This window comes from Triticum aestivum, chromosome 7D (genome assembly GCF_018294505.1).
Source record: "Triticum aestivum cultivar Chinese Spring chromosome 7D, IWGSC CS RefSeq v2.1, whole genome shotgun sequence".
Taxonomy (NCBI): Eukaryota; Viridiplantae; Streptophyta; class Magnoliopsida; order Poales; family Poaceae; genus Triticum; species Triticum aestivum.
The window spans coordinates 333,509,224-333,535,610 of NC_057814.1; the positions used below are offsets into that span (position 1 = coordinate 333,509,224).

At 46.3% G+C, this 26,387-nt stretch overlaps 1 protein-coding gene across 1 annotated transcript; it reads right to left on the reverse strand.

Annotated features, from left to right (window-relative positions):
* Positions 1-16,785: 16,785 nt before the first annotated feature.
* Positions 16,786-25,451, reverse strand: LOC123171097 (anaphase-promoting complex subunit 10-like). The gene is made up of 6 exons (XM_044588742.1): positions 25,278-25,451; positions 18,285-18,424; positions 18,109-18,169; positions 17,913-18,005; positions 17,387-17,457; positions 16,786-16,900 (listed from the first exon to the last, which is right to left on the reverse strand). Exons 1-6 carry the CDS (start codon positions 25,449-25,451, stop codon positions 16,792-16,794), a joined length of 648 nt encoding a protein of 215 aa, XP_044444677.1. The 3' UTR covers positions 16,786-16,791.
* Positions 25,452-26,387: the final 936 nt, after the last annotated feature.

Below are 26,387 nucleotides of genomic sequence, written 5' to 3' on the forward strand. Positions count from 1 at the left end.
TGAATATTATGAATCTGACTTTGCTTTGGTGTATTTTAGTACGAACTGTTGGTTAGATCGATCAGAAAGAATAGCTTTGTTGTTATTTTAGTACGAACTCTAGGATAGATTGATCAGAAAGAATAGCTTTGAGGTGGTTTAGTACCTACAAACAATTCCATCTTATGTTCTCCGCTAGATAGGAACTTTGGAGTGATTCTTCATCGCACTTTGAGTGGTGGTTATATGATCCAATTATATTAGCACTGTTGAGAGATTGCACTAGCGAGAGTACGGACCCTAGGCCTCATTTTCAAGCATTGCAATACCATTTTTGTGCCCGTTTACTATTTGCTACCTTGCTGTTTTTATTTATTCAGATTATAAAAATATATTTCTACCATCAATATTACACTTTTATCACCATCTCTTTGCCGAACTAGTGCACCTATACAATTTGCCATTGTATTGGGTGTGTTGGGGACACAAGAGATTTGTTGTATTTGATTGCAGGGTTGTTTGAGAGAGACCATCTTCATCCTACACCTCCCACGGATTGATAAACCTTAGGTCGTCCACTTGAAGGAAAATTGCTACTGTCCTACAAAACTCTGCGCTTGGAGGCACAACACGTGTCTACAAGAATAAAGTAGCGTAGTAGACATCAGCCCCCCTTAGGACGGGCTCGGGGGCTCTTGTATGGAGGGCCTCTGACCAGACCAGCGTGACCAGGAAGGCGTTCGGGCACCACATGGAGGCGTGCTTCGACGCGCGCCTCCAAGAGTGAGGTGCACAGTGCGAGGTGCTAGGCGCGCAAGAAATCATCAACAAGGCGATTGAAGAACTTTAGTAGGCGTAAGCCATGCGTGGCGAGCGTCGCCTAGCACCACTGGGCGCGGCCGCGGCCCCTGACATGGGTGGCGAGCTGCGCGTCTGTGTCAACATCCCAGGCCTCAACAGGGCCGCTTTGTAGGGCCTCTTCTAGCCGTCTCACGTCGGCCGGACTGGGGGCTACCCCTGCAGCTACGTCGGCATGCCGTTCGGCCTACTGAACACGGGCGCCTCGTCCCAGCGCTTCATGCAGGGAGCCTTGGCGGCCCACAGGCAAGGCGCCAGGCGGCCCTGACGGAGGAGATACCGGACCCTCGCGAGCCCCCGGACCTCCAGAGCCTCCCGGGCCTCAGGAGCCGGCCGGCTCGTGAGGAGCGAACCCTGCAGCGTGCATCTTCAGCTACCCCAACGCTCCTACAACGGTGATGCCAGGTGACTTTTTGGTTTGTTCAACTGAGGGCGCCCCCGGGCTGCATCCTCCTCAAGCTGCTAGGGCCCGGGCCCGCAGCTGCGTCATTTTAGTTCATGTATTCTGGACCAATTATGCATGCTCGAGTTATTATGGTTGTTAACACTGTGCCTGAGGACCCGTCATCTCTGGAGTTACCCTCGCGAGCCATGCGCGTTGCAAACCCGCCTCTTGCTCGTCCCGCGAGGGGGACTGCTGGCATGGCGTTTGTGCTTGGGTCCGTCCCTACAGCGCTGATAACCTAAGAGACCGAGCTCATGCTCGCGACCATCTCCGCTTACGTTGCCTCACCAGGTCCTTAGTGCCTTCGTCTTCTCGTAGAAATATTACAGACGGGATAGCAAGCATGACTGCCCTTTGTGTTTTGTGACTAACTCTTAGGAACCCCCGGAGGCAGGACCTCGAGCGGCTTCGCCAACACCTCACCACCTCGGAAGGATGCCACATTGCGTACCATGGGGCGCAACCCCTCCTAGGTACCCCCTCGGAGCAAGCCACTCCTTTCTCGTGCAAGTCGCTTGTACGTGAAAGGGGGGCTGATGATGAGGACATCAATACCATTGTTACACCCACAACCCCTGCTATTATACATACTGGACCGATTACTAGAGCTCGCGCACGCCAATTAAATTACCAGGTACTTTCGTTTCTTGGTAATGATTCTAATGTTCATGAGAATATGATGCTGCCTAAATTGGATACATTTGTTTTGCTTACAAATGAAGGGCCTAGCTTGGAGAAGGATGAACATTGGAGCAAGAACAAGCATGGAGTTGATGGCATGCGCAAAGGAGACAAGAACAGAGTTTCAATTGATGATTTCAGGACTTTGAAGCCACCATAATGAGTGCATGAAGCCTTGGACGAAATATACAAGATGCCACTTCATAATTTTCGTCCAGAGGCTATTCTAGGTGTTGCGTCACCTTATTTTTGGGTCAGGCCCATGTAATTTCGAAATACTTCAATATAGGCTGTTTTTAGAGTCCGTATGTGTGGGGAAACAAGAGTTAGGGTGGGTTTCGGACCCCTCCTCCAAGGGCCACGAAATTCCCCCCCTCTTCCTCCATATATACAGCCCCTAGGGCATCGTTTAGACTTTGGGTTTTGTTTAGATTAAAAGTTCGCCATAGCTGCAACTTCGCGTACTTCGTTTGTGTTCAACGACCAGACAAAGGCGTCACAGAACCCCACCATCATTAATAAAGCTTTCCTCTTTTATTCGCAATATCCATATTGCAATCTCAGTTTCTTGCTTGTTCTTCGTTTGCTCGTAGGAAATAGACCCTCGTGGTCAGGTTGATCGTGCTCCGGCGTGGTCAATAACCCCTCGGAAGTTGGTTCAGCGATTGCTAAGGCGCGGCGTCTTCGCACGTTCGTAGTCGGATTGTCAAAGTCGACTCCCACAGAAAACGATTGCTATCTCATCGAAACATCGAGACACCTTTGCCTCTATCACCTTGAGCACCACTCCTCAGGGGCTCCTACCGGCTCTCAAGCCCTCGCCCCTAGCCTTGCCATGGCATCGCGACCTGGCATACGAGCGGCGGCTGAGGCTTGCTCAAGAGCCGGGTCCCGAGAACGTAGAGCACCATGATGAGTGGGAGAAATGGGGTCGCAGAGCCCCGCGGAGGGGTACCATCAAGGGAGAGGTGCGGCTGAATACCGTACAAGGAGCTCGCCGCTACGACCGCAGATTCGGAGAAGCTCGCCTTCGCAACGAGAAAACCACCGCAGGCTGCAAGCTCGCTAAGATAAGTTGCCTCACACGCGCAGGCGTGAATCTCATAGTCAGCATTTTGCATCATTCGATTTCGCTCGGGAAAGGAAGCTTCCCTCTTAGCCCTTTGGGAGCTGCTTGCGTGCTAAAGGGGACCTCCCAAGCATCACGCCTCGGGGGCTCTTATCGGACCTCGGGCCGCTCAGCTCCTGGCCTTGACCACGACATCGCGACCTGGCATACCAGCGACGGCCGAAGCTTGCCTGGGGACTGGGTCCTGTCAGTGTAGAGCACTAGGCTACCACGAGAGTAAAAGGGGGGCCCATGCCCAAGTGAGAAACGCAATCACGACATAAGTAGGGAAAGCTAACATTAAGGCGCAAGTGGCACGATCTTTACACACCCCCGCGGGACCCTTCATGATTTTTGCGCAGGAATGAAACAAAAGGAAAAGACCTCCTGAGGACCGTGACCCAGGCAGCATCGCCCCCAACGCCGTGACGCCTGACCGGCGCCAATCCCTTCCTAAGCCTGGACGCGGCGGCTCGTAGTAGTCGTCGTCGCTCGAGCTTAGTCCAGAGGAAGCGCCATTTCTGCTGGAGAAATCATGGACGAGGCCAAGGGCAAGTTCACCGCCACGGGCCTCGCCGACCAGCAGGGGGATCGCCGTCCCGATTGCCTTCCCTGCTACAGCACTCCAAATGTTTGCCGTCCTCTCCGAAGACCTTGAAGAAGAGCGTCAACGCCCCGTCATACTCAAAGTGGAGGGCATGCCTCCCCTCCAAGTTGTAGGCACGGGCGATCGCCCCCCATCCCCGAGTCATGAAGACATCACCGGAGATAATAGCCTCAACCTCAGCCTGCGAAGCTTGGCTGCTGCAGCCGTCATGCTGCAGCCATAACTCGATGGGTCCCCTTGACGGTATCTCTCCCGCCAGGGACCGCGGGAGCCGGATCCACGTGTGCGGCGGCATCGCCGTCCACACCAGGAACTCGTGGGCCATGCCGCTGGCATGGGCCTGCTAGCAAGGTGGGCGTGCGACCATCGCTTGTTCTTCCCCAGCTCCGTCCTCCGTGGCCTCTGCGGCTGCTCCCGCGGGCGGGGCCCTGCGCACAAACGTCCATGCCAGTGGGGAAACCCAGTGGGGCGTTCATGCCAGGGTTGCGCGGTCGTGGGCGCCGCGATGGCCTCGCGACGGCGACCATGTCTTTTCTTCGGCGGGAGCAACTCCGGTTCCACCCGTGGGGCCTTTCCCTTCTCCTCGGTGAAAAACCTCCTCACTGGCGCCATGGATGCCCTAGCGAGATGGCGGCACGGCGAAGAAGAAGGAGGAGCGAGCAGCAGGAAGATGAAGATGGGCTGGGGGGCTCTGCCCCCTTCCCCATTTATAGCCGGAGGAAGGCTAGCCGGCGGCCTCTCACGTTCCGAGCAATGATGGCACCGCTGCATGCACCAAGAAGTTGTCAAGTCGGGCAGTTGCCGAGGAGACATGGGGGAGCAGAGCCGTCCGCGTCCTGCCGAGCGCCATGCGCCAGCCTGGCTCGCAGGCGATTGGGCCCGCGACGCTTCGCCCTTGCCCCTTGGCTTCACCTTGAAGCCAAGCCCGAGCGCGCCTCTGGCCAGGGGGCTACTATCGGCATTCTAGGAACCAGGGTGCCCAGACTTGCCTGCCTGCGAGCCACGGCGTGGCTCCATCGACGGCCCGGTACGACCCATCTACAAGACTACGATGACAAGACCCTCGCGAGGGGCCAAGCCTCGCGAGGCGGACAACGCCAAGACCTCCGGGTGGAGCGGCTTCCTCAGGCGGCCTCCCGAGGAGCAGAGATTTCTATGCAGGTACCCAGCCTCATGAGGCTACGATGATGCAAGCCATGACAACCAAGGTAGGCGGGCGCAGAGGAGGAAGTTTCCTCTTTGGTGCTAAGGAGGCAAGGACAGGCGTGGGTTCCTGAGGAATCAGGCAAAGGTTTCCATTCCGGTGCAACGAGTCCACGATCGCCAACACGGCAGGACGGATGTCATTGCTGAACCCACCGCCGCGTCACAACCAGAAGCTTTGCAAGCGAAGACCACCTTTCGTCAGGATAAGATGTACTACTTGTCCCCTTTCAAATTGGCCAGTGTGGGATCCCTTCCCGCCTACGTTTTGGCGGAAGAGGACTGATGCCACTATAAATATAGGTTAGCCACCACCATAGAAGGGGTCAACTCATTCCTCACCATTGAACCTCGCGAGGTTGTTCATCCTTTGGACTAGTTCATCCTCAGCCCCTCGTGAGGCCAATCCACCACAAAGCAGGAGTAGGGTCTTCCACCGCAAGGTGGCCCGAACCTGAGTAAACTGTTGTGTTCATCTTCTTCCCTGCTCATGCGAATCAGGCTAGGGTATGGGGCGACGAGCTTGTAGGCTAGATAGGTTGAGTTCTTCGCATAGGCCCCAGAGTTCGAATCTTTCTCAGGTCTGCGAAGCCCTGAATCTGACACATGGAACAACAAAAAATTATAGATACGTTGGAGACGTATCTGCAGGATCGAAAGTATGTCTAGAGGGGGTGACTAGACTACTTGACCAAATAAAAACTAGCCTTTTCCCAATTTTAAGTCTTGGCAGATTTTAGCAACTTAGCACAAGTCAAGCAATCAACCTACACATGCAATTCTAAGAGTGTAGCAGCGAAAAGTAAAACATTGCATATGAAGGTAAAGGGAAGGGTTTGGAGGAGGCAAACGCAATGTAGACACGGAGATTTTTGGCGTGGTTCCGATAGGTGGTGCTATCGTACGTCCACGTTGATGGGGACTTCAACCCACGAAGGGTAACGGTTTCGCAAGTCCACGGAGGGCTCCACCCAAGAAGGGTCCACGAAGAAGCAACCTTGTCTATTCCACCATGGCCATCGCCCACGAAGGACTTGCCTCACTCGGGTAGATCTTCACGAAGTAGGCGATCTCCTTGCCCTTACAAACTCGTTGGTTCAACTCCACAATCTTGTTGGAGGCTCCCAAGTGACACCTAACCAATCTAGGAGACACCACTCTCCAAAAGGTAATAGATGGTGTGTTGATGATGAACTCCTTGCTCTTGTGCTTCAAATGATAGCCTCCCCAACACTCAACTCTCTCTCTCACGGGTTTGGCTATGGTGGAAAGATGATTTGAGTGGAAAGCAACTTGGGGAAGGCTAGAGATCAAGATTCTTGTGGTTGGATTGGAATGTCTTGGTCTCAACACATGAGTAGGTGGTTCTTTCTCAGAAGATGAGTAGTGGAAGTGTAGGCACGTTCTGGTGGCTCTCTCTTGAACAGAGAAGGGGGTGGAGGGGTATGTATAGCCTCCACACAAAATCCAACTGTTGAACACATTTGACCCAACTTGTTCAGATCGAATAGGAGAACTCGGTGAGACTGATTCAGTTCAAAATGTGAATGTTACGAATCTCGGTGGGACCGACATGATCAGCTCTGTGGGACCAATGTGCTAGGGCTAGGGCAAAACCTCATCTCGGTGTGACCGACTGCATGAACTCGGTGTGACCGATTTCAGTAATGAGTTAACAGAGAGTTGGTCAAGCAAACTCGGTGGGACCGATCGCTCATTTTGGTAAGACCGAAACGTTACGAAGGGAAACAGAGAGTTTGCATTGCGAACTCGGTGGGACCGACCGCTCATTTCGGTAAGATCGGAATGTTACAAAGGGAAATAGAGAGTTTGCAACGCCATCTCGGCGAGACCGAGATCCATATCGGTGTGACCGAATTGTCTAGGGTTTCTGGCAGTGGCTATGTCAAAAGAACTCGGTGGCGCCGGATAGATCAAATCGGTAGGGCCGAGTTTGACTTTGGGTTTTGGACATATTTGGAAATGATAAAGTGGCTGAGGGTTATGGAGCAATATCACTAAGCACTTTGAGCACGTAGACCATTAAGCAACACATCATCCCCTTTTAATAGTATTGGCTTTCCTATGGACTCAATGTGATCTTGGATCACTAAAATGAAAATGAAGAGTCCTGAGCTTTTGCCAATCTTTGTCCTTAGCATTTTGAGGGGTCCACATCTCTAGTCCATGCCATGCCAATCATTGAACTTTCTGAAATATTTAACTTGAATGGATATTAGTTCAATGAGCTATATGTTGTTATGAATTACCAAAACCACCCGGGGATTAGTTGCACTTTCAATCTCCCCCCTTTTTGGTAATTGATGACAACATATAGATCAAAGCTTCGACAAATGATAATATGAATGAAATACATTTTCACTTTGAGAAGTATGTGAGAAGCAAGAGCTCCCCCTAAATATGTGCATTATTTAAAATTTGCTTTTGAATGCAAATGCACAATCGATTAGGATAATGGGTCACTCTTCCATGTCTCATACATCTTGGTGGAGCACTCAAAATGATAAGATATAAAGAACATGCACTCATCACCAAGGGAAACAAGATTAATCATACACAAGTATCAAGATATCATCATTCGAGCACACATTAAAGTATAATATGATCAAACACATGATCACAAGGGTATCTCACAAACAAGCACAAATATAGTAGCATAGGAATCAAACGAGCAAATGATCAAAGCAAATGATCAAAGTAGCAAGAGAAGCAACAAAAGGCAAAACGCTCTCTCTGTCTCAAAGCCTAATGATCTATACACTTTCTTCCCCTTTGGCAAAAAGTTATCAAAAATCTCAAAAATGCATAGTGCTATGCGACACTCTAGGCACGATCTCTCCGGGAGCTCCTGAAGTGGTCTTCTGGCTGGTTGCTCCGGTGTGCGTAGATGGCATGGAGAGGACAACAACTACAAACGCATCTGAAGATGTCTGAGGAGCTGGAGGAGTTGCAACAGGAGGAATGACTGACGCAGTTGCTGCAGGTGCTGAAATGGTAGTCCTGGTGTCACTGACTACTGGCACTGCTGAAGACCTCTATGCCCTTGGCACACGTTGAAAAGTGTCGTAGGTAGGTCTGTCATTCCTATCTTCAATCTCTTCCTGGAGCTTCTCCACAGTAGTTTGGATCTATGTGACCTTCACATCTAGATCATGGAATTTGGTCTCAATGATCCTCTCAAGACTTTCTTGATTCTGAGTTGGGGTGGCCAAGCCCTTCTCAATCCTCAAAGTAGCCTCAAGCAGATAACTGAGTTGATCTTGCTTGGTCTTGAGCATCACTTGTGAAGCATCTGGTACACTAGCTGCCCTTGCTGCTTTAGTAGCCTTTGCTCTCTCTCTCTCTCTCTCTCTCTCTCTCTCTCTTCTCCTGGGCTTTTGCACTGGTTGGATGAGATTCATCCATGACAATCTCATTGTCCTCAAATTCTGGCCTCAGGGGAAGATGCTCTTTATCAAGAAGATATGTCCCTGTCCCCATCTTGGAGTTGATTAGCATTTGTCTGTGAGGGGCATATCCACATGATCTTTTCTGATCAGCTGCAATTCTCTTCACTGTTTCAACTATTAAGCTCATCACTTTGAACTTCTCTAGCACATCAAACATATGGAGTAAGTTGATGGAGTGACCACGGATCATCCTATGATCTCCTAACTTGGGCAACAGAGTATGCCTCAAGACTGTGTTGATGGTGGTCAAACCTGCTAGTAGATAGTATATGGACCCAAGCTTGTGAGTCTCCAAGGCAGCATCTGGAATGGTCTTGTACATGTTTGCCATGGAGTTGTGATCTTTCCTTGGCTTGGCATATACATCCGTGTCATTTTCATCTTCCTCGGGGGCATTGATCAACTTGGCCCATTCAGCAATTGAAGATTGATACCTTGTTCCTTCTGTCATCCTGATAATCTTGCCATCTGGATAGAAATGACCAGTGGAGTAGAATTGCATAATCATTTCATCATTCATTTTGTCAACTTTTGACGAACAAACTTATCGACTCCATTCATCCTGAAGCTCTCATGCACACCTGGGAAGTAGTCCTCATTGTCATCAATGTATGTCCAGTCAACCCATCTCATATCACTAACGATAGGCTTTTTGTCTAGCAAGACAGTCTCATAGAAGTCGTGTTGTTCCTTGGTGTGGAAACGATAATCTACAGCAGTTCTTCTCCTGGTGGCATAGGGATCAGTTTGTCTCCACAATCTGAGACTTGCATCCTTTCTTTCCTTCATGTTCTCAGCAACAGGATGATCATCACTATAATCAGTAATCTTTGGCTTTAACTTTCTGAGCACTTGCTGCTCCTCATCCTCTTGAACTTCAGGCATTGGGGCCTTGTTCTTCTCAGCAACAGAAATGTTTCTGGTGGATATCTTGGGTGCAGTAGACTTGGAGGCATGAGCTTGAGTTGGAGTCTTGGGGCTGTCTGATGAGGACATCAATACCATTGTTACACCCACAGCCCCTGCTGCTATACATACTGGACCAATTACTAGAGCTCGCGCACGCCAATTAAATTATCAGGTACTTTCGTTTCTTGGTAATGATTCTAATGTTCATAAGAATATGATGCTGCCTAAATTGGATACATTTGTTTTGCTTACAAATGGAGGGCCTGTCATGGATAAGAGGGATGAACACTGGACCAAGACCAAGCATGGAGATGATGGCATGCGCGAGGGGAACAAGAACGGAGTTACAAGTGATGATTTCAGGACTTTGAAGCCACCATAATGGGTGCATGAAGCCTTGGACGAAATATACAAGATGCCACTTCATAATATTCGTCCATAGGCTATTCTAGGTGCTGCGTCACCTTATTATTGGGCCAGGCCCATGTAATTTTGAAATACATAAGTATAGGCTGTTTTTAGAGTCCGTATGTGTGGGGAAACAAGAGATATGGCTGGTTTTGGACCCCTTCCCCAATGGCCACGAAATTCCCCCCCTCTTCCTCCATATATACAGCCCTTAGGGCACCGTTTAGACTTTGGGTTTTGTTTAGATTAAAAGTTCGCCATAGCTGGAACTTCGCGTACTTCGTTGGTCTTCAACGACCAGACAAAGGCGTCACAGAACCCCACCTTCATTAATAAAGCTTTCCTCTTTTATTCGCAATATCCAGATTGCAATCTCAGTTTCTTGCTTGTTCTTTGTTTGCTCGCAGGAAATAGACCCTCATGGTCAGGTTGATCGTGCTCCGGCGTGGTCAATAACCCCTCGGAAGTTGGTTTAGCGATTGCTAAGGCGCGACGTTTTCGCACGTTCGTAGTCGGATTGTCAAAGTCAACTCCCATAGAAAATGATTGCTATCTCATCGAAACATCGGGACACCTTAGCCTCTATCAAGTGGTATCAGATTTCTAGGTTGCTCGGTGAGATTTTCCAGTTTTTCGTAGTTTAGATCGAGTCTGTCCTTCATACCTACAGTCCACGAAAAAGCCACAAAAAAATTAGGGTTAGTTCATCATATCCGAACCAGTCTTAGCCTTAGCATGGTCTTTTCAGTATTTTGCTTTGTTGAATTTGCGGTTGCATCGTCGTGTCTAGTTGCTAGTCTTAGAGTCTAGTCTTTTAGAGTTTCGAGTTCTGGTCATAAGTTGTCACACCGCCGCCGCACCATCATCATCGCCCCTGCCATCTCCCACCACCTCTTATCCGCCACCGATCCATCTCCATATACCATCACCAATCTGTATCCATATACCACCACCAATCCGTATCCATATACCACTACCAATCCGTATCCATATACCACCACCGCTGCCATATCCTACCACCATATATCCACCACCAATCCGAGTTACTTTCATATTAGGTTTGTTTTCGAGGTCCGTCTAATTTCTGATTCGTGTTTCCTTGCCTGAGTAGGTCTCGGAAAAAAAAGAGTCTGGAGACCACCGGGCTGTTTTTAGGCCAAAATTTTGGCAGCCGAAAATATATTTTCCCTATCTTGTTTTTAGGCTTTTCTGAGTCTTTTGAGCCACGTGCCATCATAGTGATTTTTAGTCGCACTTTTTCGTCGTCGTTACCCTGATTTTCGAAAAAAATGTAAAAAAAAATCTCGTGCCCATCCTGTCAGTTTGACCTGGGAAGAGTTTTGAGACACTCGCCATTATGGTGGTTTTTCGCAAAAAAAAAGAGGAGCGCAAAAAAAAAAGAGCGCCAAAAAAAACAGCGAAAATAATAATTCCAAAGTGTGTTTTTCCCTTGTTTCCGTGCAGCGTTGTGATTTTGTTAGTGTTCTAGACTCGCGTCTCTAGCACGGTCTAGCCTAGGACCAGCACAGTACCGTCGTTGAGCGTTTATTCAACTTTGCATCTCTGAATTGGTAATTTTGCTGACCCTTTTTGCTACCATATTATAAGCCTTCCCAGCTCCACATACATCTACATCGTGCGTTTGACTCTCCCTGGTAATCGCTCTATCCAAGCTTTGGGAGTTTTGACTACATCGGTTGCCGATCACCGCCTGCTGCTGGGTAAGAACTGGTAAGAATTTGAGATTTGCTTGACGGATTTGTGACACCCACCACCACCACCACTTGTTAGTAGTCTGTAGGATCATATTCTTGTGTGTTTCTATTGCTGCTAACCATGCCAGGATCACAAGCCGACGAGATTGACGGGGAGAACTTAACGAACAAGGAGCTTCATTATAAGTTTCAGCAAATGATGACTGAACAGGTGCAAGATGTGCTGAACAATTTTGAAGAGGCCATGGAGAAGATCACTGGCCTTGAGAAGACGTTCGAAACAAAGCTCGATAACAAATATAATGAACTGCTTGCGTGTCTTCCACCACCGGCTGCACCTGCCGCACCTCTGCAACAACAACAACGACAACCTCCACGTCGCGAAACAGCCCTCCGTCGAGCGAGCCGTGTCCTTCTTCAGCCTGGCCAAACTGTTGAGGCGGAGGATGATTATGTGGGAGATTATGAGGATGAGGTTGATCAAAATCAGAACTACGTGCAACCACCAGCACCACAACCACCAGGTCGTCCACATGCAAATAATCACAATGGTAGGGCTCTCCCTCAGGTACGAGATCATGACCATCTTCCTAAGCTGAAATTGAATATTCCACCATTTGAGGGTAGATATGTTCCTGATATATATCTTACTTGGGAGTTAGAAACCGAACAACGTTTCACATGTTTAGAATATCCCGAGGAGAGACGTGTTGCTGCTGCACTTTGTGCTTTCACTAGTTTTACTTGTGTGTGGTGGTCTGAACATCGTAGATTATATCCGAATAATATTCCAACTACTTGAGCTGCTTTGAAAACTGCTATGCGTACCCGTTGGGTTCCACCATATTATCAACGTGAATTACTTCAAAAATTGCAGCGTTTAAGACAAGGAAAAAATTCTGTAGAGGAATATTATCAGGAATTACAAACTGGCATGATTAGATGTGGTATTGTTGAGGATAATGAAGCTATGCTTGCACGTTTTATGGGTGGATTAAATAGAGAGATTCAGACCATTCTATAGTATAAGGATTATAATAATATCACTCGTTTATTCCATCTTGCTTGTAAAGCTAAACGTGAAGTGCAGGATCGACAGGCAATTGCGCGAACTAACTTTTCTGCAGGTCGACCTTCATCATGGACACCACGTGCATCCTCTACTTCCACTACACCATCACCTCCATCAGGTGCCACCTCCAACCGTGATACAAGAAAGCAGGCACAACCACCACTATCTACCAAGAGCACACCTGCCGGGCCTGCACAGAGCTCTTCTTCTTCCATGGCATCAACATGCCACACAAGTGATATCATTTGTCGTCGTTGTAAGGGAAGAGGTCATTATGCGAGAGAATGCAAATCTCAGCATGTGATGATTGCTACCGAGGATGGTGGGTATGAGTCCGCTAGTGACTATGCTGAGGAGACTTTGGCTCTTATTACACGTGAAGAACACTGTGGAGAGGATTCTGGTCATGAGACGCAATACATGGCTACTGAAGATGCTGACAGGTATGAATGTTTAGTTGCTCAACGTGTTTTGAGTGTGCAGGTTACACAAGCTGAGCAAAATCAGAGGCACAATTTGTTCCATACAAAGGGAGTTGTGAAGGAACGTTCTATTCGCGTCATCATAGATGGAGGGAGCTGCAACAACTTGGCTAGCATGGAGATGGTGGAGAAGCTATCCCTCACCACAAGGCCACATCCACATCCTTACTACATCCAATGGTTCAACAACAGCGGCAAGGTTAAGGTAACACGTACTGTCCGTGTGCATTTTAGTATCTCTACATATGTTGATTATGTTGATTGTGATGTGGTACCTATGCAAGCATGTTCCTTATTACTTGGTAGACCATGGAAATTTGATAAAAATTCTGTACACCATGGTAGAAACAATCAGTATACTCTTGTTCATAAGGATACAAATATTACTTTGCTACTCCTGATTCCATTTTGAAAGATAATATTCATAGAGCTAATAAAGCAAAACAGGAGAAAAATAAGAGTGAAAATCATATTGTGGCAAAAGAATTTGAGCAACAAATGAAGCCTAATAATAAACCATCTAGTGTTGCTTCTGAAATTAAATTGAAAAGTGCATGTTTACTTGCCACCAAATCTGATATTGATGAGCTAGTTTTTAGCAAATCTGTTTGCTATGCTGTGCAAAGAGGCATTATTTTCATTCGAGGACGTGCCTTCCTCTTTGCCCCCTGCTATCACTAAGATTTTGCAGGACTTCGCTGACGTCTTTCCACAAGACGTGCCACCGGGATTACCACTTATTCGAGGGATTGAGCATCAAATTGACTTAATTCCCGATGCATCTCTACCCAACCGTGCACCATACCGTACCAATCCAGAGGAGACGAAGGAGATTATGCGTCAAGTACAGGAGCTGCTCGCCAAAGGTTATATTCGCGAATCCCTTAGTCCTTGTGATGTTCCTATTATTCTAGTGCCGAAAAAGGATGGTACGTCGCGTATGTGTGTTGATTGTAGAGGCATTAACAATATTACTATTCATTATCGTCATCCTATTCCTAGGCTAGATGATATGCTTGATGTATTGAGTGGCTCTACAATATTCTCCAAAGTTGATTTGTGTAGTGGATACCATCAAATTCGTATGAAATTGGGAGATGAATGGAAAACAACTTTTAATACAAAGTTTGGTTTATATGAGTGGTTAGTCATGCCTTTTGGGTTAACTAATGCACCTAGTACTTTCATGAGACTAATGAACGAAGTTTTACGTGCTTTTATTGGACGATTTGTGGTAGTCTATTTTGATGATATACTGATTTATAGCCAATCTTTGGAAGAACATTTGGAACATTTACGTGCTGTTTTTATTGCTCTACGTGATGCACGTTTGTTTGGTAACCTTGGGAAGTGCACCTTTTGCACCGACCGAGTATCTTTTCTTGGCTATGTTGTTACTCCACAGGGAATTGAAGTTGATAAACCCAAGATTGAAGCTATTGAAAGTTGGCCGCAGCCCAAAACGGTCACACAAGTGAGGAGTTTTCTTGGACTCGCTGGTTTCTATAGGCGTTTTGTGAGATATTTTAGCACCATTGCTGCACCTCTCAATGAGCTTACAAAGAAGGATGTGCCTTTTGTTTGGGGTACCACTGATAGAGGCAAAGGCGTCCCGTCTTTCGATGAGATGATGGATATCGCTTTGGTGGAAGTCGACTTTGACGATCCGACTACGAACGTGCGAGGACGTCGCGCCTTAGCAATCGCTAAACCAACTCCGAGAGGTTATTGACCACACCGGAGCACGATCAACCTGACCACGAGGGTCTATTTCCTGCGAGCAAACGAAGAACAAGCAAGAAACTGAGATTGCAATGGTATTGACTTTGCCATGTTCCAGGTTATCAACATTGATCCAGGTTCCAGGTTACAAAGATCTGTGGTATGTTTCCTGCAGGCAAACGAAGAACAAGCAAGAAACTAAGATTGCAATCTGGATATTGCAAATATAAGAGGAAAGCTTTATTGATCAAGGTGGGGTTCTGTGACGCCTTTGTCTGGTCGTTGAACACAAACGAAGTACGCGAAGTTGCAGCTATGGCGAACTTTTAATCTAAACAAAACCCAAAGTCTAAACGATGCCCTAGGGGCTGTATATATGGAGGAAGAGGGGGGGAATTTCGTGGCCCTTGGAGGAGGGGTCCGAAACCAACCCTAACTCTTGTTTCCCCACACATACGGACTCTAAAAACAGCCTATATTGAAGTATTTCGAAATTACATGGGCCTGGACCAAAAATAAGGTGACGCAGCACCTAGAATAGCCTCTGGACGAAAATTATGAAGTGGCATCTTGTATATTTCGTCCAAGGCTTCATGCACTCATTATGGTGGCTTCAAAGTCCTGAAATCATCATTGAAACTCTGTTCTTGTCTCCCTTGCGCATGCCATCAACTCCATGCTTGTTCTTGCTCCAATGTTCATCCTTCTCCAAGCTAGGCCCTTCATTTGTAAGCAAAACAATTGTATCCAATTTAGGCAGCATCATAATTTCATGAACATTAGAATCATTACCAAGAAACGAAAGTACCTGGTAATTTAATTGGCGTGCGCGAGCTCTAGTAATCGGTCCAGTATGTATAGTAGCAGGGATTGTGGGTGTAACAATGGTATTGATGTCCTCATCACCTGGCCCAATAATAAGGTGACGCAGCACCTAGAATAGCCTCTGGACGAAATTTATGAAGTGGCACCTTGTATATTTCATCCAAGGCTTCATTCACTCCTTATGGTGGCTTCAAAGTCCTGGAATCATCACTTGTAACCCCGTTCTTGTTCCCCTTGTGCATGCCATCAACTCCATGCTTGTTCTTGCTCCAATGTTCATCCTTCTCCAAGCTAGGCTCTTCACACTACTAGAAAAAGGCCTACTAGTGGCGCACCAGTTTTGCCTACTAATGGTGCACTACTAGTGCGCCACTAGTACCACGCCACTAGTATTTTTTATTAATGGCGCACCACAGGTGCGCCATTAGTATACCAGATACTAATGGCGCACCATGTGGTGTGTCATTAGTATACCATTCGGTGCTCCAGTAGTATTCCCTTCCGGTGCGCCATTAATAACCTTATAGGTGCGCCACTAGTAATAAAGGAAGGTGTGCCACTAATAAGGGCTTAAATGCGCCACTAGTAATATATTTGGAAAACAAAAAAAATCTAAATTTACAGAAAACAACCTATAAGGAAAAATAATTTAAAAACAAAAAATGAAATAGAATCATAATTTTTATTATAGTAAGAATATTACAATGTCTTTACAAGTTTCCAATAAAAGGAAAATTGCAAGGAAATAAAAGAAAATCCTAAAACTAATCTTCTAGTAATCTTTTCTTCTTTTTCTTCACTTTATTCCTGCAAAATGTAACAAAATAAACAGAAAGACAAACAAACTATTTATAACATGTCAATACTGTCATTTTTTATGCAGAACTAGATATGAGCATATATTTCCAGAATTACATGGTGTGAATATCAGCTTTATAAGAACTGTCCCCATTATTCACCCGTTGTTACTTGCGTGCCCTGTGTTAGTCCTCAATGTCATGAAGATTTACCTCAGGAGGCCAGCACTAACCCAACTGATATATCAGTTACTCACTTGCACTCAAGTAACTGTAAGTATGTTAAATATGTAGCAAAGGAGGATTTTTCACACCCCGAGACTTTAGCCTGTTGCTTATGTAGCTATGGAAAGGATGGAAAGAAAAGAAGCAAGCAATTTGCTATCTGTTAGTATCATGTTTCTTTTCAGAAAATGACTGCGGAAATTAAGTTTCAAGATAGGATAGTAGCAAGCATACTCAACCGCAGCACCAGATCTGGGAATTTTACCTTGCAACGGTCGCATAACTTCACGGTCGTGGCCCGTATATCTTGATCTGCCGGACATGGGTGTCCCTCCCGTTCAGGTGATTGGCCAGCACCGCAATTTGGAGCATAAATGTATGAATGAATGTTTCTCTGCACAAATATGGCAAGAAAGAGAATTATGCCACTGTCTGCAAAGGCAGTAAAAATAAGCAATTGGATCCAAATCATTCTTAAATTAGTTCTGAATTCCTCACATTTTTGTAGTGGGCAAATTATATGTCAAACTGAAAGCTAGTGGGTTATTACAAGACTGAAATGAATTAGCTGCAGTGTCAAATATTCTTGCACTTTGACATAGTATCTAAGTTTATCAAAATCTAAGGAAAATTCAGCTACTAGCAAAACAACAATAGTAACATAGTAAACCATGAAATTTATGCAAGCAGTGGCCTGCACAGGCAGTGTGCTGAAAACTAGTGTCATCCAACATGTTGAAATGGAATTTAATTATTACGGGAGTTGTAAACATAGATGCATAGTATGCCATCAGATGGTAAGGTGAGCTACATTCTGAAGTTTCAATGCTAGAGGAAGGAAAACAAAGGCATCACAGGGTTTAAGTTACAAAATCCATACCGGGGATCAGTGCCGGATAATGATATATGAACCCATCCTACTGGCTTCAAAAGGTCCACCGTTTTAATTTCCTGGAAGCATGGTAAATATAGTGGCCCATTATTTTAGATCAAAGACAATATTATCACTGTAAATTTGAATTTTCAAGGATCGGTTCGGTGTTCACTGGACAAGCAGGCGCAATGCAGAGGAATTGTAGAAAGAGACCAAGTTTCCCAATCAATATTTCAATAAGGTAATCCTATGATACGTCAGAATATGATGTTGACAATAAGGTAGTGTAATCCATAACTATAACAATGAGAACATGCAGCAGCCCCCAGGTCTAGAAACCCGAATGCACAGACCAGGCCATCAGTTTGGTACAAGATGAAGACCAGGGGTAGAAATCAGAACTGAAAGGGCCAGACATCAAATGCCATCCTCAAGCAACAGCATTTGCTAAGTCCTCTGACCATCGAGCACAGATCAGAAGCCCCTGAACATTGTTGAAACGACGATGTATCGCGGTGGAGGGAGTTACCACCTTGAGATTGTGGAAGCCGTCGCCGGCCCGGATGGAGATCTTGCTGGGCATGTAGCTCTCGTCCAGCTTGAAATCCACGTACAGCACAACAAGCTGAAGCCCCCAATCCAGCAACAGATTAATTCAGAAGAGAAAAAGGATCAAACGCCATTTAGACAAAAATGTAACAGAAGCAGCAGCTACTCATGGTGCTCACCTGCAGCTGCACCTTCTTCTGGAACTGGATGTTGACCAGGTGCGGCTGCGCGCCGTCCGACCTGACAAAAATAAAATCCACCACCGACGGCGGCTCGGCTCAGCCCGTGATTCCGCGAGACAGAAAGAGGAGAGATTTCGACGGGGGGAGACGAGGAGGACGGGTAGGGCGCTGACTGCCAGTAGGTGTCGAGGCTGTCGTCGCGGAGGGAGGCGACACCGTTGCCGGGCTTGCAGGAGCTGACGCTCCAGGCCTCTCGATGTGGTGTGAGTGGTTGGGAGTAGGAGGGTAATGTACCTCTCGATGAGGATGTTGCCTTCGGAGTTGGCAAAGAGCACGGTGAGTATCATCTTCCTTCTCCCTCCTCTCCGGCCAATCTACTTACCACCTCGGCGCGCGATCCCCTTCGATCTCTCTCTCTACCGCGTGCGCGTGCGCGTGGGGTGTGGTGTGAGGAAGGGGGAAGGGGGCTCGCCGTGGTCTGGAGAGAGGAAGAGGCGGGCGGCCGGGGCTTCCCGATCTAGATCGAAGTGGAGGGAGGTGGGTGGGTGTGTCAGGAGGAAGGGGAGGGGAGAGAACGTGACTAGAGGGAGGGGATAAGGGGTGATAGCAATGGCGCACTGGTAGGGGGTGCGCCATACGTATAGATAGCAATGGCGCATCTTTTACTGGTGCGCCATTACTAGTTAAAACTAGTAATGGCGCACTATCCCCTGGTGCGCCATTAGTACTTTTGAAAAAAAAATTACTAGTGGCGCACCGTGGATGTGGTGCGCCATTAGTATTTGGACACTAATGGCGCACCAACACATGGTGCACCATTAGTATATAGTAGTGGCGCACCACATGTGTGGTGCGCCATTAGTGTCCATATTATCTATAGCCCTTTTCCTAGTAGTGTCATTTGTAAGCAAAACAAAAGTATCCAATTTAGGGAGCATCATATTCTCATGAACATTAGAATCATTACCAAGAAACGAAAGCACCTGGTAATTTAATTGGCGTGCGCGAGCTCTAGTAATTGGTCCATTATATGTAACAGTAGGGGCTATGGGTGTAAACAATGGTATTGATGTCCTCATCATGACTCAATCCTCATGGTTTATGGCAACTTAATTTTATTTCTTGTAAAGTGTTCCATGCCCTTCCTTAGTGGAAATTGAAATCTAAGTTTCCTTCTTTCATATCAATAATTGCACCAATAGTTCTAAGGAAAGGTCTACCAAGAATATAGGGCATGTAGGATTGCAATCTATATCAAGCACAATAAAATCTACGGGCACATAATTCCTATTTGCAACAATAAGAACATCATTGATTCTTCCCATAAGTTTCTTAATAGTGGAATCTACTAAGTGCAAATTTAAAGAACAACCATCAAGTTTATGAAAACCTAGCACATCACATAAAGTTTTTGGAATAGTGGAAACGCTAGCACCCAAATCACACAAAGCATTGCACTCATAATATTTAATCTTAATCTTAATAGTAGGTTCTCACTCATCATAAATCTTTCTAGGGATTGAAACTTCCAACTCAAGTTTTTCTTCAAAAGATTTCATCATAGCATCAACGATATGTTTAGTAAAAGATTTATTTTGATATAAGCATGAGGTGAATTAAGAATGGATTGCAACAAGGAAATACAATCTATCATAGAAAAATTATAATAATTAAAGTCCTTGAAATCGAAAAGAGTGGGTTCATCACTACTTAAAGTTTTGACCTCGCCAATCCCACATTTATCAATTTTTTCATTAAGATCTTCACCCTCCAAATTTTTGGGACGCCTTCTAGATATAGTTGACTCATCTCCAGTCCCTTCTTTATCAAGTTTTATATTAGCAAACAAATATTCAATAGGAGCCACACCAATCACTTTAAGATCTTCATCATGATTTTCGCAAAAACTAGAAGAACATGCTTTTCCTAGCCATTCTCTCTTACCACGCATCCTAGCGGTTCTCTCCCTACTTTCACTAATATAAATTTGAATAGCTTTAAAAGACTCATTAATATCAAGCTTGGGTGGCATATATCCAATCTTGAAAGAATTAATCTCATGAGAAATTCTATTAACGTTTCTAGCCAAATCATCATTCTTGAGCAATTTTTCTTCTACCATAACATTGAAAATCTGTTGGGAGGTTATAAAATCTTTAATATTATTCTCAAGATCATAGGGTATCTTATTATAATTTCCATAAGAATTGATTTAGGAATTACCATAATTGTTATAGGAATTACTGGGAAATGGCCTAGGGTTAAAATTGCCTCTATACACGTTATTACTAAAATTGTTCCTACCAACAAAATTCATATCCATAGATTCATTATTATTATCAATCAAGGTGGACAAAGGCATATCGTTAAGATCTATAGGAGCACTCTTGCTAGCAATCAATTTCATAAGTTCATCCATCTTTCCACTCAAAGTATTAATTTCTTCAATCGCATGCACTTATTTACTAGTAGAAGATCTTTCGGTATGCCATTGCAGGTAATTTCCCATAATATTATCTAAGAATTTAGTAGCTTCCACTAATGTGATTTCCATAAAAGTACCTCCCGCGGCGGAATCTAAAAGATTTCTAGATGCAAAATTCAATCTGGCATAAAAAATTTGTATGATCATCCATAAACTTAAACCATGAGTAGGGCAAATTCTTATCATCAATTTCATCCTCTCCCAATATTGTGCAACATGTTCATGATCTAGTTGCTTAAAATTCATTATATCGTTCCTAAGGGAGATGATCTTAGCGGGAGGAAAATACTTGGAAATAAAAGCATCTTTACACTTATTCCATGAATCAATACTATTTTTAGCCAAATATGAAAACCAAGTTTTAGCACGATCTCGTAGTGAGAACGGAAATAGCTTAAATTTAACAATATCATTATCCACATCTTTTTTCTTTTGCATATCACACAATTCGACGAAAGTGGATGCGGCATCTTCATTAGGACTACCGGAAAATTGTTCTTTCATAACAAGATTCAACAAAGCTGCATTAATCTCATAAGATTCCGCACTAGTGGCAGGAGCAATCAGAGTACTAATAAAATCATTATTATTAGTGTTGGAAAAATCACACAACTTGGTATTTTCTTGAGACATCGTGACAAAGCAAGCAATCTAGCACACACGCAAACAAACAGATGAACGAAAAGAAGGCAAATAAAAAGGCAAATATTTTTGTGTTTTTGTAAAAACATTTTAGAAGTGGGGGAGAGGAAAACGAGAGGCAAATGGCGAATTATGTAATACAAGAGATGAGAGTTTATGATAGGTACTTGGTAGGCTTGATGTAGAACCTCCCCGCAATGGCGCCAGAAATTCTTCCTGCTACTTCTTGAGCTTGCGTTGGTTTTCCTGAAGGAAATATGCCCTACAGCCAATAATAAAGTTGTTATTTTATATTTCCTTATTCATGATAAAGGTTTATTATTCATGCTAGAATTGTATTGATCGGAAACTTAAATACATGTGTGGATACATAAACAAATACCGTGTCCCTAGTAAGCCTCTACTAGACTAGATCATTGATCAAAGATGGTTAAGGTTTCCTAACCATAGACATGTGTTGTCACTTGATAACGGGATCACATCATTAGGAGAATGATGTGATGGACAAGACCCATCCGTTAGCTTAGCATATGATCGTTCAGTTTATTGCTATTGCTTTCTTAATGTCAAATACATATTCCTTCGACTATGAGATCATGCAACTCCTGGATACCGGAGGAATACCTTGTGTGCTATCAAACTTCACAACGTAACTGGGTGATTATAAAGATGCTCTACAGGTATCTCCGAAAGTGTTTGTTGAGTTGGCATGGATCGAGTTTAGGATTTGTCACTCCGTGTATCGGCGAGGTATCTCTGGGCCCTCTCGGTAATACACATCAGAAGAAGCTTGCAAGCAAAGTGACTAAGGAGTTAGTTGCAAGATGATGCATTACGGAACGAGTAAAGAGACTTGCTGGTAATGAGATTGAACTAGGTATGAAGATACCGACGATCGAATCTCGGGCAAGTAACATACCGATAGACAAAGGGAATTACATATATTGTCATAAGGTTCGACCGATAAAGATCTTCGTAGAATATGTAGGAACCAATATGGGCATCCAGGTTCCGCTATTGGTTATTGACCGGAGAGGTGTCTCGGTCATGTCTACATAGTTCTCGAACCCGTAGGGTCGGCACGCTTAACGTTTGTTGATGATATAGTATTATATGAGTTATGTGATTTGGTGACCGAATGTTGTTCGGAGTCCCGGATGAGATCACAGACATGACGAGGAGCTCCGAAATGGTCCAGAGGTAAAGATTGATATATAGGACGATGCTATTTGGACACTGAAAAGGTTTCGGGTGTACCAGGTAACCATCGGATCACCGAAAGGGGTTCCGGGATGCCCCGGGAGGTCTATGGGCCTAATGGACCAAGGGGAGGCACACACAAGCCCACAAGGGGGCTGGCGCGCCCTCTCCCTGGCCGCCGGCCCTAGGGGAAGGAAAGGTGGAGGGTTGGCCCCTCCTGCCTTTCCCTCCTCATGAGAGAAAGGAAAGGGGGGCGCCACCTCCCCCTGCCTTCTTCTCATGCACAAATAAGGAAGGGGGCGCGGCTAGGGAAAGAGCCCAAGGAGGATTCGGCCTCCTTGGGGGTGCCTCCTGGCTGCCTGTGGCACCCCGGCTCAGAGAAACCGGAACGCCCCGTATTCCAGCCCAGAGATCGAGGAGAAGTCTTCTGGAATACGGCACTGCTTAGCATAGAACAAACCAGCTTTCTATTATTACACGAATATGAATACAAGGTCTCCGATATTACAATGAATAACATCGGCACGGCGACACTACGCCATCCTCCGTTGCTCTATGCAAGCAGCAGAACAACTCGAAGCAGCGGAATAACTATAGTAGTGGAACAACGTCGACGGTGGTGAACTCCACTCCGCAGGGACTCTGGCTGGAACGCTTATCCTAGCTCGCACGAACGGAAACCACGACAAGCAATCAAGCAATCACGGCATGACCTGCAAACTGGCATGACATGTCAGGTCAGTACATTGAATGTACTTGCAAGCTCACAATAACCAGAAGCATTCAAGACAAACAACAGCATGGCAATTACAGGTTAAGCAGTAATTATCATGAGATCATCAGGATAGCATGGCATGAACAACATGAACTCGATACAGCTAGACCAATATGAGCATGGCGTGAACATATAAACATGATGACACTATCATGCAACATGATGACGTTATCATGCACCAACTTACTCTGTTCGGGTTACCTCATAACCATCACATGCATCACTTACCAACCTCGGACATCACACGATCATCTCAGGATCAAATCAAGCTTGGTATAAACAATACCGTAGTAATCATTAAATGACCACAAGGAGCTTGATCTTTACCCATGATTCTCGCACAACAACACGAATATCCAACAACTCCGTATCCTCGATACCACGGTGATCATTCACGGATCACAAACGGAGCCACTCTGGGCTCAATGGGTTAACTCATAAACAAACGGTGATCATTCACGGATCACATAACCAACTTATCTCATCATCGAACTGGGGTTGTTATTAAGCATATCATTATTATTACTGTTGACCCATAGTGTGACCAACTACGAACTGGGCCCTTATCCACGGGCGCGGCTATCGATAGATTTAGTATACACTCTGCAGAGGTTAGTACACTATACCCACACCACGGAACCCATGGCCTCGTGCTCCCATTCGGGTGGACCAACCATGTTCCGACAAAATACTCCTACTGCCATGACACCCTCCCGGCCACTCCGACTTACTCCCCACTGGGCTAAGTCCTGGGTGGCCCCGTGCCTACCAAAGGCACCAACGGCCACCGTCATGGCAAAAACAAATGGTCCCAAAACGGGGACAAAAGCGCTTATCATCCAACTATGGGCACACAAGGTTATGTCTGCTTACCGGGCCAGGGTACCGCACGCCCATAACCTTCCCTCGTTGGAGACACCAGCGAGAGGCATGACAATAGACCCAGTTAGGGCCTTCCTATAAAGGCAAGCGTGGTTGCACTGGTCGGCTTCATATGGTGGCACCATGACACAGCCAACAGTTGTTCAAGTTCAATTTAATCCGGTTAAACTTGAATGCAAATATGCTGAGCCATCATAAAATAACAAGATGCAATTACAATGCATGAGCATGGTATCAACATAAGCATGAGGGTACAACAGAACTATCATCCATATCAACAATGAATCATATCCAACTGAGCATGGCATAATGACGAGTATGAATATCACAGGTGCAACACTACTCATAATATGACATGACCACTAGCATCAACAATAAATACCATGCAAGAACATATCAATAACATAACCGAGTAAACACTTAACCAACTAACAACAAGAAACAATACATATTAACGGTACTCGGTAACTGACGTTAGTCATGCACCGAAGAACATGACCAACCCAACATGTACTACTATCAAGCATGACCAAACTACTATCAAGCATGACCAATATGAAAGTAATACTAGCAGGTAGAACAGAGTGCAAGAAAACATAGCATGATGGTAATCACAGATCCATAAGCATAACCGAAATAACGACAGCAGTAGCAAAACAAACATACATTTATTAAAGATTCAAGTTTAAAACCAATACTACTGCATGGCTATCATGCAAATGGTGGTTGTGGCTTGCCTAGGGATGAAGAATGCACTGGGACAAAGTGCGAGAAACTTGCGGAAAGAATCGCTAGAAAACGTTCTCTCTCGGAGGGGGCTGATTTAGTGCAAGGGTAAATGGTCATTTTCAGAATATTAAAACATAGTGAAAATGATACCAATAGAACGGGCTCGACGAAACGAGGAAGTGGGCTTTGGAATCACCTTAGTCAGAGTTGCGAGCAAAAAGTTATGAAGTGTTTTCTACCAGGGACCTAGCTGTAATGAAAATATTTTCAAACAGGGCCTGGGCAGAAAAACAGAAAGCGTATTAGAAGGGAATACGTTTCTGGGAAGTGGAAACGCATTTTGGGCCGAACTAGATGAGGAATACGCTTTCGATAGGCGAAGACGGAATCCAGGGGATTACCCCTCCACTTATCCAGCGTGGCAAAGGCGGGGCCGGCTTACTGAGCACTGACGTGCAGGGCCCGCGGGCGTTGACTCTCTCCTCCCGCCTCCTTCTTCTTCTCCCCCGACACCGCACGCAGAGCCGAGGAGAGGCGCCGGCGCTCGTTCCGGCAGCTCCGGCCATCTCCCGAGGAGAGCCGGCCATGGATGAGCTCAGCGGAGCACGGCGCATCACCTGGGACCATCTCCGTCCGGCTAGGAAGGCCAAAGCGTTCGCTGCTTCAAGACCGGCGGGCGGAGGTCTTCGGGCGCCGGTGAGCTTGCGGAAAGGGGCCACCAGAGAAGAAGGAGAGATGCAGGGGAGGTTCGCGGGGGACTAGGTGGGTCTCGGGTGGTGGTAGAAGGAGGGGAGAGGCTTGACTCCGGGCGAATTTAGCTGAAGCACCGCGGCGGCCATGGCGGCCTAGAGCAGCGAGGAGGGGTTCTGGAGCTTGGACAAGAGGCTGGGCGGGATCCGGGGAGTGGTGTGAGGCTGGTGGTGAGCTCGAACGAGACCGGGGATGGCTATATATAGCCGGGCGAGGGAGGCCGAGCTCGGGTGTCGCCGCGGGGATCCGGCCAACGCTTTGGTGACGGCCAGTGAGCACGGGGTGGCACGGGATCACGACGAGGGAGGTGCGGACGAGCTACAGAGGTGCACTGGTCAGGAGGGGCCGAGGGCGCAGGGAAGGAAGATACCACAGTGTGAATAGAGCCGGTCGGCTACAGTTCGCCCGTGGGCATGCGGCGACGAGCGCTGACGGAGGGGCTTACGGAGGGGGAGATGGATCCAGGAGGACGGCGACGACGCGGGCTAGCTGTTGGACATGCTCACGAGCGCGAATACGATGAGAGGGGGAGGTGCCGAAGCACAAACGGCCACTGGACGCGGCCACTGCACACAGAGCGCGTGCACAGGCTTGCCGTCGTCGCGGTCACCGCATGCACTGGCATGTAGCGGGGGAGATGGGCTGGAAATTGTTGTCCAGGGGTAAGTTCTTCCAGGGGAGGTTTCTACTATGGTGGTAGATCGATGAAAAACTCTCTGGTTAAATGGTAAGCAACCTCTGAAGTTTACTGCAGTAAACTTGGCCGAGGACTGCTGATCAACAGGAAGGGGATTGGAGCCAGAGAGTTTGTCT